The 13,564-nt window shown below is 38.2% G+C and overlaps 1 protein-coding gene across 1 annotated transcript; it reads right to left on the bottom strand.

Moving 5' to 3' along the window:
• Window positions 1–1,980: 1,980 nt before the first annotated feature.
• On the bottom strand, window positions 1,981–2,951 carry Ftmt (ferritin mitochondrial). Its single transcript, XM_051200926.1, has one exon. It carries the CDS (start codon window positions 2,883–2,885, stop codon window positions 2,172–2,174), a length of 714 nt encoding a protein of 237 aa, XP_051056883.1. The 5' UTR covers window positions 2,886–2,951; the 3' UTR covers window positions 1,981–2,171.
• Between the last annotated feature and the right edge of the window lie 10,613 nt (window positions 2,952–13,564).

Genomic DNA, 13,564 nt, shown 5'->3' with positions numbered 1-13,564 from the left:
GCTGTTCTGAGAGTGTGTGATTCTTATTTGTCAGTCACTGAGTACAATGGAAATTCAGTTAATCAGTGAATATGCTAGAAAGGAACTTAGGCAGGCCAATGTCTGGGAAACTGAGTTTCTTTCTTTCTTTCTTTCTTTCTTTTTTTTTTGGCTAGGAATTTTTATTTTTATTTTACATATCTATTCCAGTTCCTTCTACCTCCCTCCTTCCCTCCCTCTTTCCCTCTCTTCCACCCTCCTATGCCTCCTCATCACCTTCCCCTCTCAAACCCCTTCCCCACATGTAGGGTGATTCCTTCCAGGAGGGATCATCTCAATCTGTCAAGTCGTTTGGAGTAGGGACTACGCCTTCTCTCCTGTCTCTAGGTTAAGGGAGTATTCCTCCATGGGGAATGTGCACCAGGGATACATCCTGGTTACACAGTCCGAGGTCCCTTAGACTGCTCAGACCTTCTAGCTGAGACCCATGTTCAGGGGGTCTGAGTAAGTCCCATGCTGGATTCCCAGCTAACAGTCTGGGGGCCCATTAGCCTTTTGCTAAAGGTATAATGATAGCCCTGTACAAATTCCCACAGAATGACCAGTTTCCATAAAATAACTCACAACACTTTACTTTCTCTCTCTGAGAACCAGACTTATAAGAAGCTTAATGTAAGTAAATCTTATAAGTTTTAAAACCTTCCTGTAAGAGTCAATGCACAACTCTTTCCCCATTTTCTTTTAGAGGCCTTCCTGCTTTCCCTAGCTTCTTGTACACCAATTTCTTGTCATCTGTGTCTCAGATGACTCATTAACAATAGACCTTCATGTAGTTTTCAAGTTAATCTGCTGAGTGTTCAATGTTTTAAACATTTCTCTGTGGGAACCTTGGGAGATATTTCCTTTTAGCACTTCATTCATCCATCCTGTGTCCCTTACATTACATACTGCTATTCCTAGGCCTCCCCCCCCAATTCATCAGATAGTTCTCTAGTTGATTCCAGTATCTGTTCCCCAAACATCCTTTCACCTTCCCAATTTCCCCCCCAAAAAAACCCAATCAATCAGCTAGTTAATTAACCAATCAACAAATCAACCAACCAACCAACTAGCCAGCCAACCAACCAACCAAACAACAAACAAAAAGCAAACCAAACACAACAATAAAAACCCAAACAAAACCAAACAAACCAAAACCACAAACAACAAAACCCTTTGTGCAATAGGACATTGCCATCCTTCTGGATCCCTTCTTGAGGTCTCTGCCTCACCATTCTTTCCCATTCTAAACACCATAAAATGCATTTTATAAGGTTTTTAATCCTAATCAGTTATTGTGAAAGGGAGGCTATACAATCCTGTGGTTTGAGTCTAGTATAGAGTCTGAAGACAAACCAGCCTGCTTTGTTATATTGAAGTTAATTTTTTAAAGGCAACACCCTAAACAAAAAATAATAAAATGAACCTAAATCACCCTATCTATAGATAGTATATGATTGCGAAACACTGAAACAGAAAAGAACATTTTTGATTTTGTGTTTTGTGTGTGTTTAATTAAAAGACTTTTCAGAACGCTTAACATGTGAATGCAGTAAGCTGCCCAATACCACCACCAATACTCAATGTAGCTAATACCAAATTTGAAGTTAGGTTTTTTTGTTTTTTAATCTAGGTCATCGCCATACATTGCCATTTCTTGGAGCACACTGGGAAAATAGAATAGTTGTTAAAATTTGCGTGTGTGACTTTCATAGTACTCTACATCTTCTCTGTCTTATGGTTATTTATATATTATATATTTTCCTGGCTGAGCATTGTGTGTAAGATCTTGAAGACAGAACAGATTGTTGAATTGAAAAACATGGAATTGCAATTAAGGTTCATAGTTAGGAACAACATTTGATAATATTCTAAGAGCATGATCTTGTATCTAATTTCAGTGTTTTGTTTTCCATCATTTACATACTATAGTATTCTGGGCTATCTTTTAGGCTGGGAAAATATTAGTATTTTGGTGTTGGCGGGAAGCTGTGGTTAATACCGGGCTAGGCAAATCATCTCTACAAAACACTGGCAGAACAGTCCAAAGAGGAGAATGTAAAGACAGAGTTGAATTTTAAGGGCAGGAAAGCAGGCAACCACTAACTCCAGGTCTTGGAACCCACTAGGGTATTGAAAAGGCAGCTTCTGCCTTAATGCTTGCTCTCACTTCCAAGGGTGTGCTTATCAAAAAGATATTCTGCTAGGCCAGCAGTTGGAGCCCCCATGGTGACTAAGTTGTGTACGTGGTCACCTAATTCTTTGATGGACTTCACCTGCTCATTCAGGTAATGGGTTTCCAGAAAGTCACACAAATGAGGATCTCCTTTCTCTGAGGCCAGAGTATGCAGGTCCAGAAGCGACTGGTTCACACTCTTTTCCAGAAGCAGAGCACATTCCATGGCCCGCAAACCACTCTCCCAGTCGTCTTGGTCTGGCTTCTTGATATCCTGGAGGCAGATTCGGCCTCCACGTTGGTTCTGCAGCCTCATTAGCTTCTCAGCATGCTCCCTTTCCTCCAGGGACTGGCGAAGGAAATATTTGGAGAAGTTGTACAAGGCCACATCATCCCGGGAGAAGTAGTAGGCCATGGACAGGTACACGTAGGATGCGTAAAGCTCCATGTTGATTTGGCGGTTGATGGCTGCCTCAGAGTCTGGGTGAAAGTTCTGGCGCACCCTGGCAGGCCCAGCAGAGTCCTGGGAGGAGGCCACTGAGGCAAGCAGACGTCGTGGGGAGGCTGGTAGGGTACCTAAAGGATAGCTGGAGACCAAATACTGTAGGGCAGTGCATCTGTGTAGCACTCGGGGCAGGGACATCAATGCAGGGCGGATGTGCTTGGAGAAGAACCAGAAACAGGGCAACATGACGCCTCTTGTTTGGAAGTAGCGGAAACTGAGGCCAAGAAAGCTCAGCACAAGGTCTGCTGCTGAGCGTCAGGTCTAAATGAGAATGCGGCCTTAGAGATGACCTTTGCGTCACACGGCCCTTCTCTTCCACGATGCGGAGTTCTAAGAGATCTTGGCCACTGATTCTGTGTAACTGTCATTTGTCGGGTAGGCAAGAGTGTGGCACTGAGCCCTCGAAAATGGGACACAGATGTCATTTACAAAAACACGCTGAATGACTAACGCAAGATTCTGCTGTACATAGCATGTAGTTGATTAGCTTACCTAATTAAAATTCTGTTATTAAGAGTAGGCTCAGTGACTCACTGTAGAAAGGACCGAGCTGTCTTTTGTCTCCGTTCACTAATCTTTACCTGTCTAGGAACCTAAGGGCAAGGAAGGCACAATAAATTTTCATATTCGAAGTGTTATTAATGATTCCTGGTTATTTTGACAAACGTAAGTAGGGAAATAGTTTCCAGCATAATGGACAACTTCTTAACTGTAACAAACTGCTTTTAAAGTGCATTAAAAAAATATAGAACTTACCTTTCATGTAAAGAAGTCATACTTTAAAAAAGCAGAGCACATAGTGTCTCTAAGCTTGTTTTTACTCTTCTAGTTTTGTTAATGTAGAGATAGGTGTATTTTCCAAAGAACCCTAAATTCTTAAGAAGATTTAGTGGTGGTTTTCTATAGTCAAAGCTGGCACTAAATTCTGTATCTTCTGCCTCCCATCTCCCCAGTGCAGGCACATGTGACCATTCTCATGAAGTAAGAACATTTATTTTTAAGTAAATGTTTAAAATTGTTTGGGGGTATTAAGAAAATGAAAATGAACTAATAGGAAAATAAACAAAAGTATACTCTAATTCCTTCTGTACCTAGGGATTAGCTGTTTGTAAATGTGGGTGATGATTCCCACTGATGAAGATGATAGCAAAAACCCAAAACCAAATATCCTTCATAGAGGTATGCATAAATATTTAAAAATATATACCTAAGACTAATTGACACCTTTTAAATTTCAGTATTTGTCACAGTTTCAGTTTGACGTCTGTAAAACCACCAGCTAAACCCAGGCAATGACATTTGACAACTACTTCTAAGTCTTTTTACACTTTGTAATTCTAACTCCTGTCTGGTCTCACTCCTGACATTCACTGATCTGCTTAACCTCACTCTACAGGTTAGTGTGTCTTTTCTGGAGTCCTCTACAGTGTAACTAACATCAGGCTCAAAGCTTAGTTTCTGTCACTCAGGATAATAAAGTCTGTTTATGCTGGAATATACTGATACTATAGTTTATTTGTATTGCTATGCGACATTACAAAGGTAAAACCCAATTTGTCTTGCTGATGAACAATTTGGTTGGATACAGTTTAGAATATTAAAATCAAGCTGTGATTGACACGCCTGCATAGGTGTTTGAGACTTCATATTTTTTTCCTTGGGTAAATATACTAAAGTGGTCAGATAATATGGTTTGTGTTTGTTTACAAATTGCACAACATTCCCTAATGTTCTCGTGCCATGACATTTTTTATTTTACGTGTAGAGTCCAAATTCTTCTTGATGCTTTCTAACCCTTGTCACCATCATTCATTTAAATAAAAACAAAAACAAAGTATAGTCATGATAGGTGTACATTAGTACGGTGTTTTTCATTTGTGTCCTCAAGATAATTAAATGACAGGGTGTTATCCTGTCCTTCTTTGCTATTATTTTTGATGAGGTACATGTTAAGTACTTTACCATTTGTATATTAAGTAATTTTGTTTGCTTGTTTGTTTGTTTGCTTGGGAACCTTGATTTTTCTATTATCTGAGTCTTTGTTCCTAGCACTGATTTTATTAAAGTCTTTTTACTTTTCCTCTTTATAACTCTTTTCTCTTTTTCACTAAGCAAATCACATGATATTTCTAGGTAAGTTTAACTGTTTTATATATGTATATATAATATAATATATTTATATATTATATATTTATATATTCCTAGTGTCCCCTAGGTGGTTAGAAATTTAAATAATAGTATGTAAGTGCTTGTAATACAGTGCTTAACATAGACTGAACACTCAAATGTTCTCTAACACATCTTATTGAACACTCTTGTTTAGTTTTCCAAAATCCATAATGTTATATTACCCAGTAAATAAATATCACTGTGATTAAAAGCAGAATGGGAAGGCCTGTTTAGACTACTAGAAACATTTACCTGCATTATAGAACATTGCTATCATGTGTGAATACTGGGAAATTCTTTATTCTATGAGACTCTCAAGGTTATAGTTTTGTAGTTAGCTCACTCCTCTAAACTGAGCATCATAATATGTATCATAAATAAAAGTGTGTGCTTAAAATTAAGAAGGCAGTAGAACATGATTGCTCTTTACCCAACATCCTTCATGGGTTTTCACTTTTCTAGTCCCGTTTTATTTCCTCCAAACGTTTGCCATTTGTGAAATGTAATTTCTTAATGAGAGATTATGAAAACAACTAGAGTGATATTAACACCAACTTGCTGCTGCTAGTTAGTGCTTCAGGAAAACTTATATCATTCATTTAAGTGTTCATCCCAATATAATAAAATACACGGATAAAACCAGTGCTGTAAGAGATATGTAATGCAAGGCAATGCTCCAAATAGCATGCACTTAGACAGAGCATGCTTACTGGTCAAAATATCTATTTTCTATAACAAAGTTTGCCATGTAATTAGGCAGGCCTTGGAAATATAAGAATGTGCATGGTAGCTGTTTTGTTTATTTTATGAAAATTTTAATTTCTAGTATTTACAGTAAAATCAAGTTTTTAAAAATATTATACAGACTGAGACCATCATACACTATTTTTCTCTGGACATTTCTTCTTAGATTTAATGGTTTCTTCTCTCCCTTGAGTACCTGGGGCCTCCTCCCCATGCAGCTTCACATTTCCCTTCTCTCATTCCAGATTCCTTCCTGGTGTGACCTTATTACATAATGAAATCTTTCTCATCCTTTAAAGTTCCATCAAATATAAACACAAGTATTTTTTTTTAAAAAAGGATTTAGTATAGCAGCGTTCAGAATTAAACACCACTTTGATGTCAAACAGTTAATTATATTGAGAACTCATTGTGTTACAGGTCCAGTATACAAGATGTGTGTAAGTGTGTAAGCATGTTTTCATTAGCAGAGTATACTTTATTCATTTTAAATTTTCCAGGCTTACCACTGAGTTTGACACACATTAACAATGCATAAAAATAAATGTTTTCAGATACCTAAACAAAATGGAACAGAAATTCACACATACACATATCCTTTTGGATTAGCTGAACATACTTATATAAACTATTGGGGGGTGTTGACTGTAATTTGAAATCTGTGAAGTTGCACAGGAAGTCTTTATAATTTGGTTGGCTCATATTCTAAAGGAAAACAACATTTCTTTTTCCTCCACTGTACATGTATCAGCAATAAGCTATTATCATCTGTGTAGGCATCCTTGGTCAATGGAAAATTATAGACTTGAATGGAAGTAAATTGTTTCAGTTAACTCTGGATTTGATTTGTACACTGAATACTATTAAATTTTGTATTACTTTATTTTTATAGTGAAGGTTTGGAGAATTTACTTAGCTTGGAAAAACTTGGAAAAACATTTGTAGAAAAGGGCAGAGTCAGAAATAATGAGGAAAGGACCCCTTTGTACTTGCAGCTTCAGTAACAATAGTTTCCTCATTTCCTTCAATCAACACTTTTACACAGTAGAATCAATCACATAATCAAACACATGTTGGTGTTTTTTTGAAATTACATATCAACATGCTTCTATGACAAATTGAAGATGGAAATAAATCCATAGATGACTGTTGTGAACTCCAAATCACAACCCTCATCTCAAATGGGATGAAAGATAGTTTATTCTCGAGTCAACTATGAATGACCATTGCCCAGGGACACATACTTAGTTTATCCCAGATTCCATGTTCTAATGTAGAAGCTGTTTTGTGAAGGTTTCATAGTAAAAGAACAATGTCAGTCATAAATCAAGGAAATTTTCTTTTTTTATTTTAAAACAATCTTTTCTCATTGTACATGGTGGAAACATTAAGTAGGTGGTCATAGAAATGTGAAAAAAACCCTCAGCCTTGGATGCTATCTGATGACTCAGCATTTTCATTAATGAAAACTGTGGTTTTGTTAACAGAGTCTAAAAAATTTTTTTTGGCTGTTTTTTGTTTTTATTTTTCTGGTATTCTCAGGATGTTAATTCTGACAGAGGGTTCCATTAATGGTGAAATATTTGTTGTGTGTAAGTTACATATGAATTATATGGAATTTCAGAGGTTTGAGTTGTATAATGGAAGAGATTAGTGGTAAAAATTTTGTTTATAATTTAAGAATTTAGCTCCATTGTACTTACAGTGACATTGATAGTCATTCTCCTTGTGTTCTAAAGTAGATACATGTTTTCCTTGGTTATTGTGTCTTATCCCAAGTAATATCAGTTGGTTTCACAGACATGCCTTATAAGGAGTTCTGAACAAATGTAAGAAATCTGGACTTTCAATCCCATGCAAATCATAAAGTGACCCCGGGTACCACATAGAGACGTAGGTTGTCCTGCTCTGGGCTTGAGTTACGGGTTCTCTTCTTAGATTCAGCATGGAAGAGGCAGGAGGTATCCCTATTTGAACAGTGAAAGATTTCCATGGAGACCTTTTGAGGAATAGTAACACTTACTTCCTCTTCACATTGCTGCCATTGTAGGAACTAGTAGAAAAGAAGTGACCCAGATTATAAGAACGCTAAGAAGGTTTGTAATAAGATGATTTACAGAGGTGTACAAATGTTTCCAAAAGAGGTAGGTCAGCACCTTTGAGTTGTTTCAAAAGAAAAACTGGTTGAAGGGGAATTATTCAGGAAAGCAGATACCACACAGAGCCAACCTCAGGAAATGTTGAAAACACTCTAGGGCAGTGTTCTGAACATTCCTAATCCTGCAACACTTTAATACGGTTTCTCATGCTGTGGTGATCCCCAACCATAAAAGTATTTTTGCTGCTACTTTATAACTGTAATGTTGTTACAGTTATGAATTGTTATACAAATGTCTGTATTTTCCAGTGGTCTTAGGTGACCCCTATAAAAGAGTTATTTGACCCCCAAAGGGTTTAAAACCATTGCAACCCACAGGTTGAGAACCACTGCTCTATATATGTTTTTCTGTCCTTTTCTTCTGTCTCATTTGCTTTCTTTCCTTGGATCCTATGCTAGGTCACATTCAGTTTGAGTCTAACAGAAATCCAAAAATTGCAGTGTCCATGGTTGTAGTTCATTAGAGCAATCCAATCCCTGAGGAAACAGTTTGGGAAGGTTAGCTAGTGAAGCTGCTTTAGTACAAACACAAATTCTCAAAGAATTGAAAACATGATTTAAAAAAATGGGTGTAAAGAAATAAAAAATAAAAATATATTACAATCTTCTAGGGCTTTCAGTAGAAAATTTGATCACTTAAAATGATTTAGATGTTATAAATAAACTAATATATAATAGGAAAAAAAGAGTACCACTATAAGATTAAATGAAGCATCAGTCAGGCTCTCTGATGTTCTTCTAATCCACTGTCCACAGGGTAGCCAGTGATTGTAGTGATGGGAAAAAGAACAAAGAGCAAATGATAGTGTAAAAGGGTAAAAGAAAGCTGACTGCAGTTCTTGTGCATTAATGGTACAGGGACAGAACCATGTTTGGTTACAGAAAGGCAGCACCATTCATAAGCATCTATGCAAGGAGGCCATATTCAACACGACAGAATGCTGCCTAGGATCATCCTCTCAGAGATGCTACATAACAGGGCCCAGTGGCATTACTGTGCTCATGTTTATTCTTTATAAACTGCAGAGGATGTATCCAAAATTATCTACAGCTTATAGAATTTGAATGGAACTAGAAAATGTTAAATAGCGTTGCAGTGCTATCTTGATTGATGAGAATTATAGTAGAGAATTCTAGAACAGCAAAGGACCCTTGAGCTCTTGAGCTTGTCTATTTCATAAAGGCGTATCATGGAGTTCCCCTTTAGTTAACCTCCCACCTCTTGCATTACTTCAACAGCATTTCTCAAAATCACAGTAGCCTAGGAGGCAAAAGAGAGTAATGGCTGGAATTTCAAGTGAGGATTCTATGACCTTTCTCCCTCCCTCTAGCCTTTTTGCCATTACCATAGACCTTAGCTGTTACTATATTGTTCTTATTCCATTTCCATCACCATTTGCTAAGTTCATCTCTTTTCCATAATGGCAATGTTACATTATACCTGGAGGAAAAGGCTTTATTAAAACAAGGAATATCTTGGAGACAAAGTCAGGATATTATTTCTTTTTAACAGTGTTAAATACACACACACACACACACACACACACACACACACAGGCACGCACACGCACACATGCATGCATACACATGTGTGCAATACAAATCATATTTAGTCAGAGATACCTTGACCAAATCATGAGATGACCAAGTAGAACCTAATGTTAGAGAAAAAATATGGTCAGTTTTATTTGTTAATGGTATTATCTGAAGTTCAAGAAAAAATAATAGCTTTACCCATGCTAAAGTTTCTGTAAGGCTGATTGACCAATGAAAACTTTTGATGTTGTGGACTTTGGAAGTTGTAGATGTGGAGCCAAGTTGTCTTGGTCTTCTTTAGGCCCGTTAACAGACATTTATTCCCCACCTCTGTGTATGTACTGACACACATATCTGTCCCTGTGACCATGAGGCACATTTTCTTCTAATGTGCTAAAAGACCACTAGCTTCCATCAGTCCAGAAACTAAGACTGCTACCAGGTAGCATTTGGGACCTATAACAGATATTTCTCTCTTTGCTGTTACCTACCTTCCTGATGTCTCCCCAACATATTTAAATGGTGTCTTGATTTAGCCTTCCTTTGAATAGTTACTACAAAACTTCTTACCACCAGATTGGAACATTATATTTGAGTTAACCTGAATTCTTGTCCCTGTTCCATGATTACTCATATTTAGTTATAGGATTAACTATTATTTCCCTTAGAGGTGAGAGATACATTTGTTCACCAATGGTGTTATTTACAAAAGCCAGTTCTAGAGAACTTTAGGGGAGGGGGATGACCCAGTCAGTAAAGTGCTTGATGTGTAGACAGAGTACTGAAAGTCATATGCCCAGAACTCACATAAATAGCCAAGTGTGGTGGTGCATATCTGTAATCCTATCAGAGATTAGGGTAGGAGAGACGGGCAGATCGTTGGTGTTCAAAGGCTGACTAAATCATACCAAATTGGTAAGCTCCAGGTACAGAGAGAGTCTTTGTCTCAAAATACAAGATATAGAACAATAAAGGCAGATACAGCACATCAGTCTCTGGCCTACAAATGCAGGTATGCGCATGTCCATTTACACCTGCTTATATATAGGCATGCATATACCTTTACCACACCACACACCCACCCCCCCCCCACACACACACAGAGAGAGAAACACACACACAAGTTCTGTATTTAGAATAGTCAACCACTCAATTAACTGGAGTGAATAACACAATTTAATGTCCATCATGTCTTAGACTATTATGGGAATCTACAAATGAAGGAGGAAGTGCAAATAATATTGAGGGAAGGGTTGTCTCTCCATAGGCAAGAAGGACAGATTATAAACTACACATAATCTGGAAAGGGAAGGGAATCATTGACACCCTAAAAAACAAGTAAATTGAGTTGGAATAGAAATAGGCAAATGTGACCATGATTCATGACCACTCCTCTGATTGCAAAGGTAATATACTATCACCTGTCTAATTATATACAGAAGGCACCCAGAAAATGTGTAAGAATCAATGACTTGGATCATGAGGCACTAAAGAAATGATCAATATCAGTAAAGCTTTCCCCAGTGCCTATCCAGTTGCCACTATCAGAATGGTTAAAGGCCACTGAGGAGGAAGGCAGGGTGGTGTTTTTCTCTTGGAATCACTCCTGGACTTGAGTATTGTGTCTCAACTTTCCTTAATAAATCTGCAAGCTCTCTGCTCACTATTTGTCCACGTTTCTCTTTTCTTCTTGGGGGATGGAAGCAAACTCAGGAAGCACCAGCTCTAGATGACATCTAGTTCCCCGAATGAAGCTCAAACATATCACTGTTTACAAAATACTGGGATCTCACCTTGGCTTTTTCACTGCTGTCTGGTCTTGTGTTCACTGTCAATAGAATTAAAGGTAGATGATCATAGATCCTAGTGTTAAGATCTGGCTGTGCCATGGCATAAGTTATTCCACACTATGCAAACCATATATGTTTTCAAACTGTGGCTTGCCCAGAAAGAACCCCTTTTGTAAGCAGTTTTTGATAACATTTCAAATTTGGAGCATGACTCTAGACTTGAGTAGACACCAAATGACTTTGATACCACTCACATGGCATGGATTCATAAATTATTTATTTCTAAGTTCAGAAAGGGTGCCATCTTATAAATTATTAAGGTGAGTTGGGACAGCCTGGGCCCATTCGGGATTTAAAATCCTATCAGAAAAAACAGACCTGAGAACTTAACTAGTGACTTACAAGACCAAGGAAAGTTCATAATCCCTTCACCTGAACCCCATAAAGAGTGGACACATAACACTGATGTGAAAGTTCCTATTTGATTAGACCCAAGGACTATAGGAAGATAATTATATACTCTGAGGAATTTTGTCTCAGCTCAGTCCTTGCCTCTGACACAGCCTACTTGGATTACAACTTCCTCTTTCCTTGATCATCCATCTCGACCTGCTATCCATCTATCCATCATTCATTTGCTTAGACTGTCTTTTGCCCTTTTGCTTCTGTAGCTGTACTCAACTCTACGTTGACCTTGTAGCCTATAACAGCTGCTGCTGCTTCCCAAGGACAGCTCCTATTGACTGGTTATCTCACTTTCCATCGATGTCTTTGACTTTCAGTTAGTTTTCCTTCGTTTCTGACTTTTACAATCTCTTGAGCTTCTGCAACGTCTTAACCCTTTGCAGCCACTCTACTTAGTCACTATATAGATATACATATAGGTATAGAGTTACTTTGTGATATGCACTTTGAAAGTAAATATTGGTAGATAGCCAGGAATATCAAGGAAAGTGAAGTATCTATTAAATTGCTGCCAGTGAATCCATTGAAGTTTGTTAATTTAATGGTAATCATTCTTCTGGCATTGTGAAGACACAAATGAGTTCATCTGTTTCTACATTCATGTGCTGCAGAAGGCAGACAGGTGGAGTTTATTACAAGGTAGTGTGGAACATCCTCAGGGGTGAGAGTTGGCGCTGGCCAGAGTGACCATTATAGGTGAAATCCGTCTAGGAGTCAGAGGAGATCACAGCTGGGGAGACCTCTGTGGTTAAGTGCATTTTAAAGCAGGTTTTAAATATCACTAAAGTCCCTGGAACAAATAGCTTTCTTGAGAGGCATTTTCCTGCTGAGGTCCTTTTGGATTGACTTTCATAGGAGAGTGATGTTAAAGCCTTCTCCTAGATAGTAATCTTGTGACCTCATGGGCAATTGAGAAGTTCAGAATGTCATGTTTCTATTCAGGGTCAGAGATACAACTCAGGTTCCATTCTTTTGACCATTATTCATGTAATAGAACACATTATAAAGAAGATAGATGATAGGATTAAAATGAATTCATAAAAATAGCCAAGCGTTACCAGGAAGAAATAGCTTTTCTTTGAAGCATATCAACAAAAGCCCAGCACCTCCATCTTCTCTTTTGTCTAGTCTGCAGCCAGTCTTACACATCACATCTTAAATTTGAAGGAGAGGTAATTGTGATGTTCTCTCTCCCTTTTAACATGGTTTTCCAAGTCTGAAGAAAGGTGGTTGGCATATATCCCTGTTCCTTTACCAATAACTATTTCTTACCATTTCATTTAGTCTGTTAATAGGATCAAAGGTTTTGGGGTTTTGGTTTGAATAGGAATGGAGTCAATAATCTCTCATATTTTAAAATGAGCAATCTTTAGGGAGTGGCATTACTTGGCTACCTCCGAGGGGTGGCCTTGTTGGAGGAAGTGTGTAACTGGGGATGAGCCTTGGGGTTTCAAAAGCCCAAACCAGGCCCAGTGTCTCTCTCTTTCTGCTGCCTCGGGATCTGGATGTAGAACTCTCAATCTCTCCAGCACCATTTCCATCTGTATGCCCCCATGCTATTTTCCCTGCCTTGACCTAAACTTCTGAAACAGAAAGTAAGCCCCAGTTAAATGCTTTCTTTTATAAGAGTTGCAGTGGTCATAGCATCTCTTCACAGCAATAGAGTAACAACTAAGACAGAGCTGAGTGAAGGTGGCTTTCCTTTCTTAGGCTTTACCTTATTTTTATGTATGTGTCTCTATGAGGTATTTGAGTGTGGGAACCCACACTGGCCAAAGAGTTGGGATTGTAGGGGGCAATCACGCATGCTGGGTGTTGCTGGGCTGTGGCAGTGGTAGCTACATCCTACTTGTGGGCAGGTTAGAGGCGATTTTCCTACTCCCCACTCATGAGAGGGCTAGCTACAGCCCGCTGGGATGGTCAAGGGAATCAGTTACGCTTCTGACACCAGATGTAGTCATAGAAATCAGGATGCTTTACCAGTAAAATGACATGGAGTTTAT

The sequence above is a fragment of the Phodopus roborovskii genome, unplaced genomic scaffold (genome assembly GCF_943737965.1).
Source record: "Phodopus roborovskii unplaced genomic scaffold, PHOROB, whole genome shotgun sequence".
In the NCBI taxonomy this organism is placed as follows: domain Eukaryota; kingdom Metazoa; phylum Chordata; class Mammalia; order Rodentia; family Cricetidae; genus Phodopus; species Phodopus roborovskii.
Note: the sequence above shows the minus strand (reverse complement) of the source record. Positions and strands in the feature narration are given on the sequence as shown.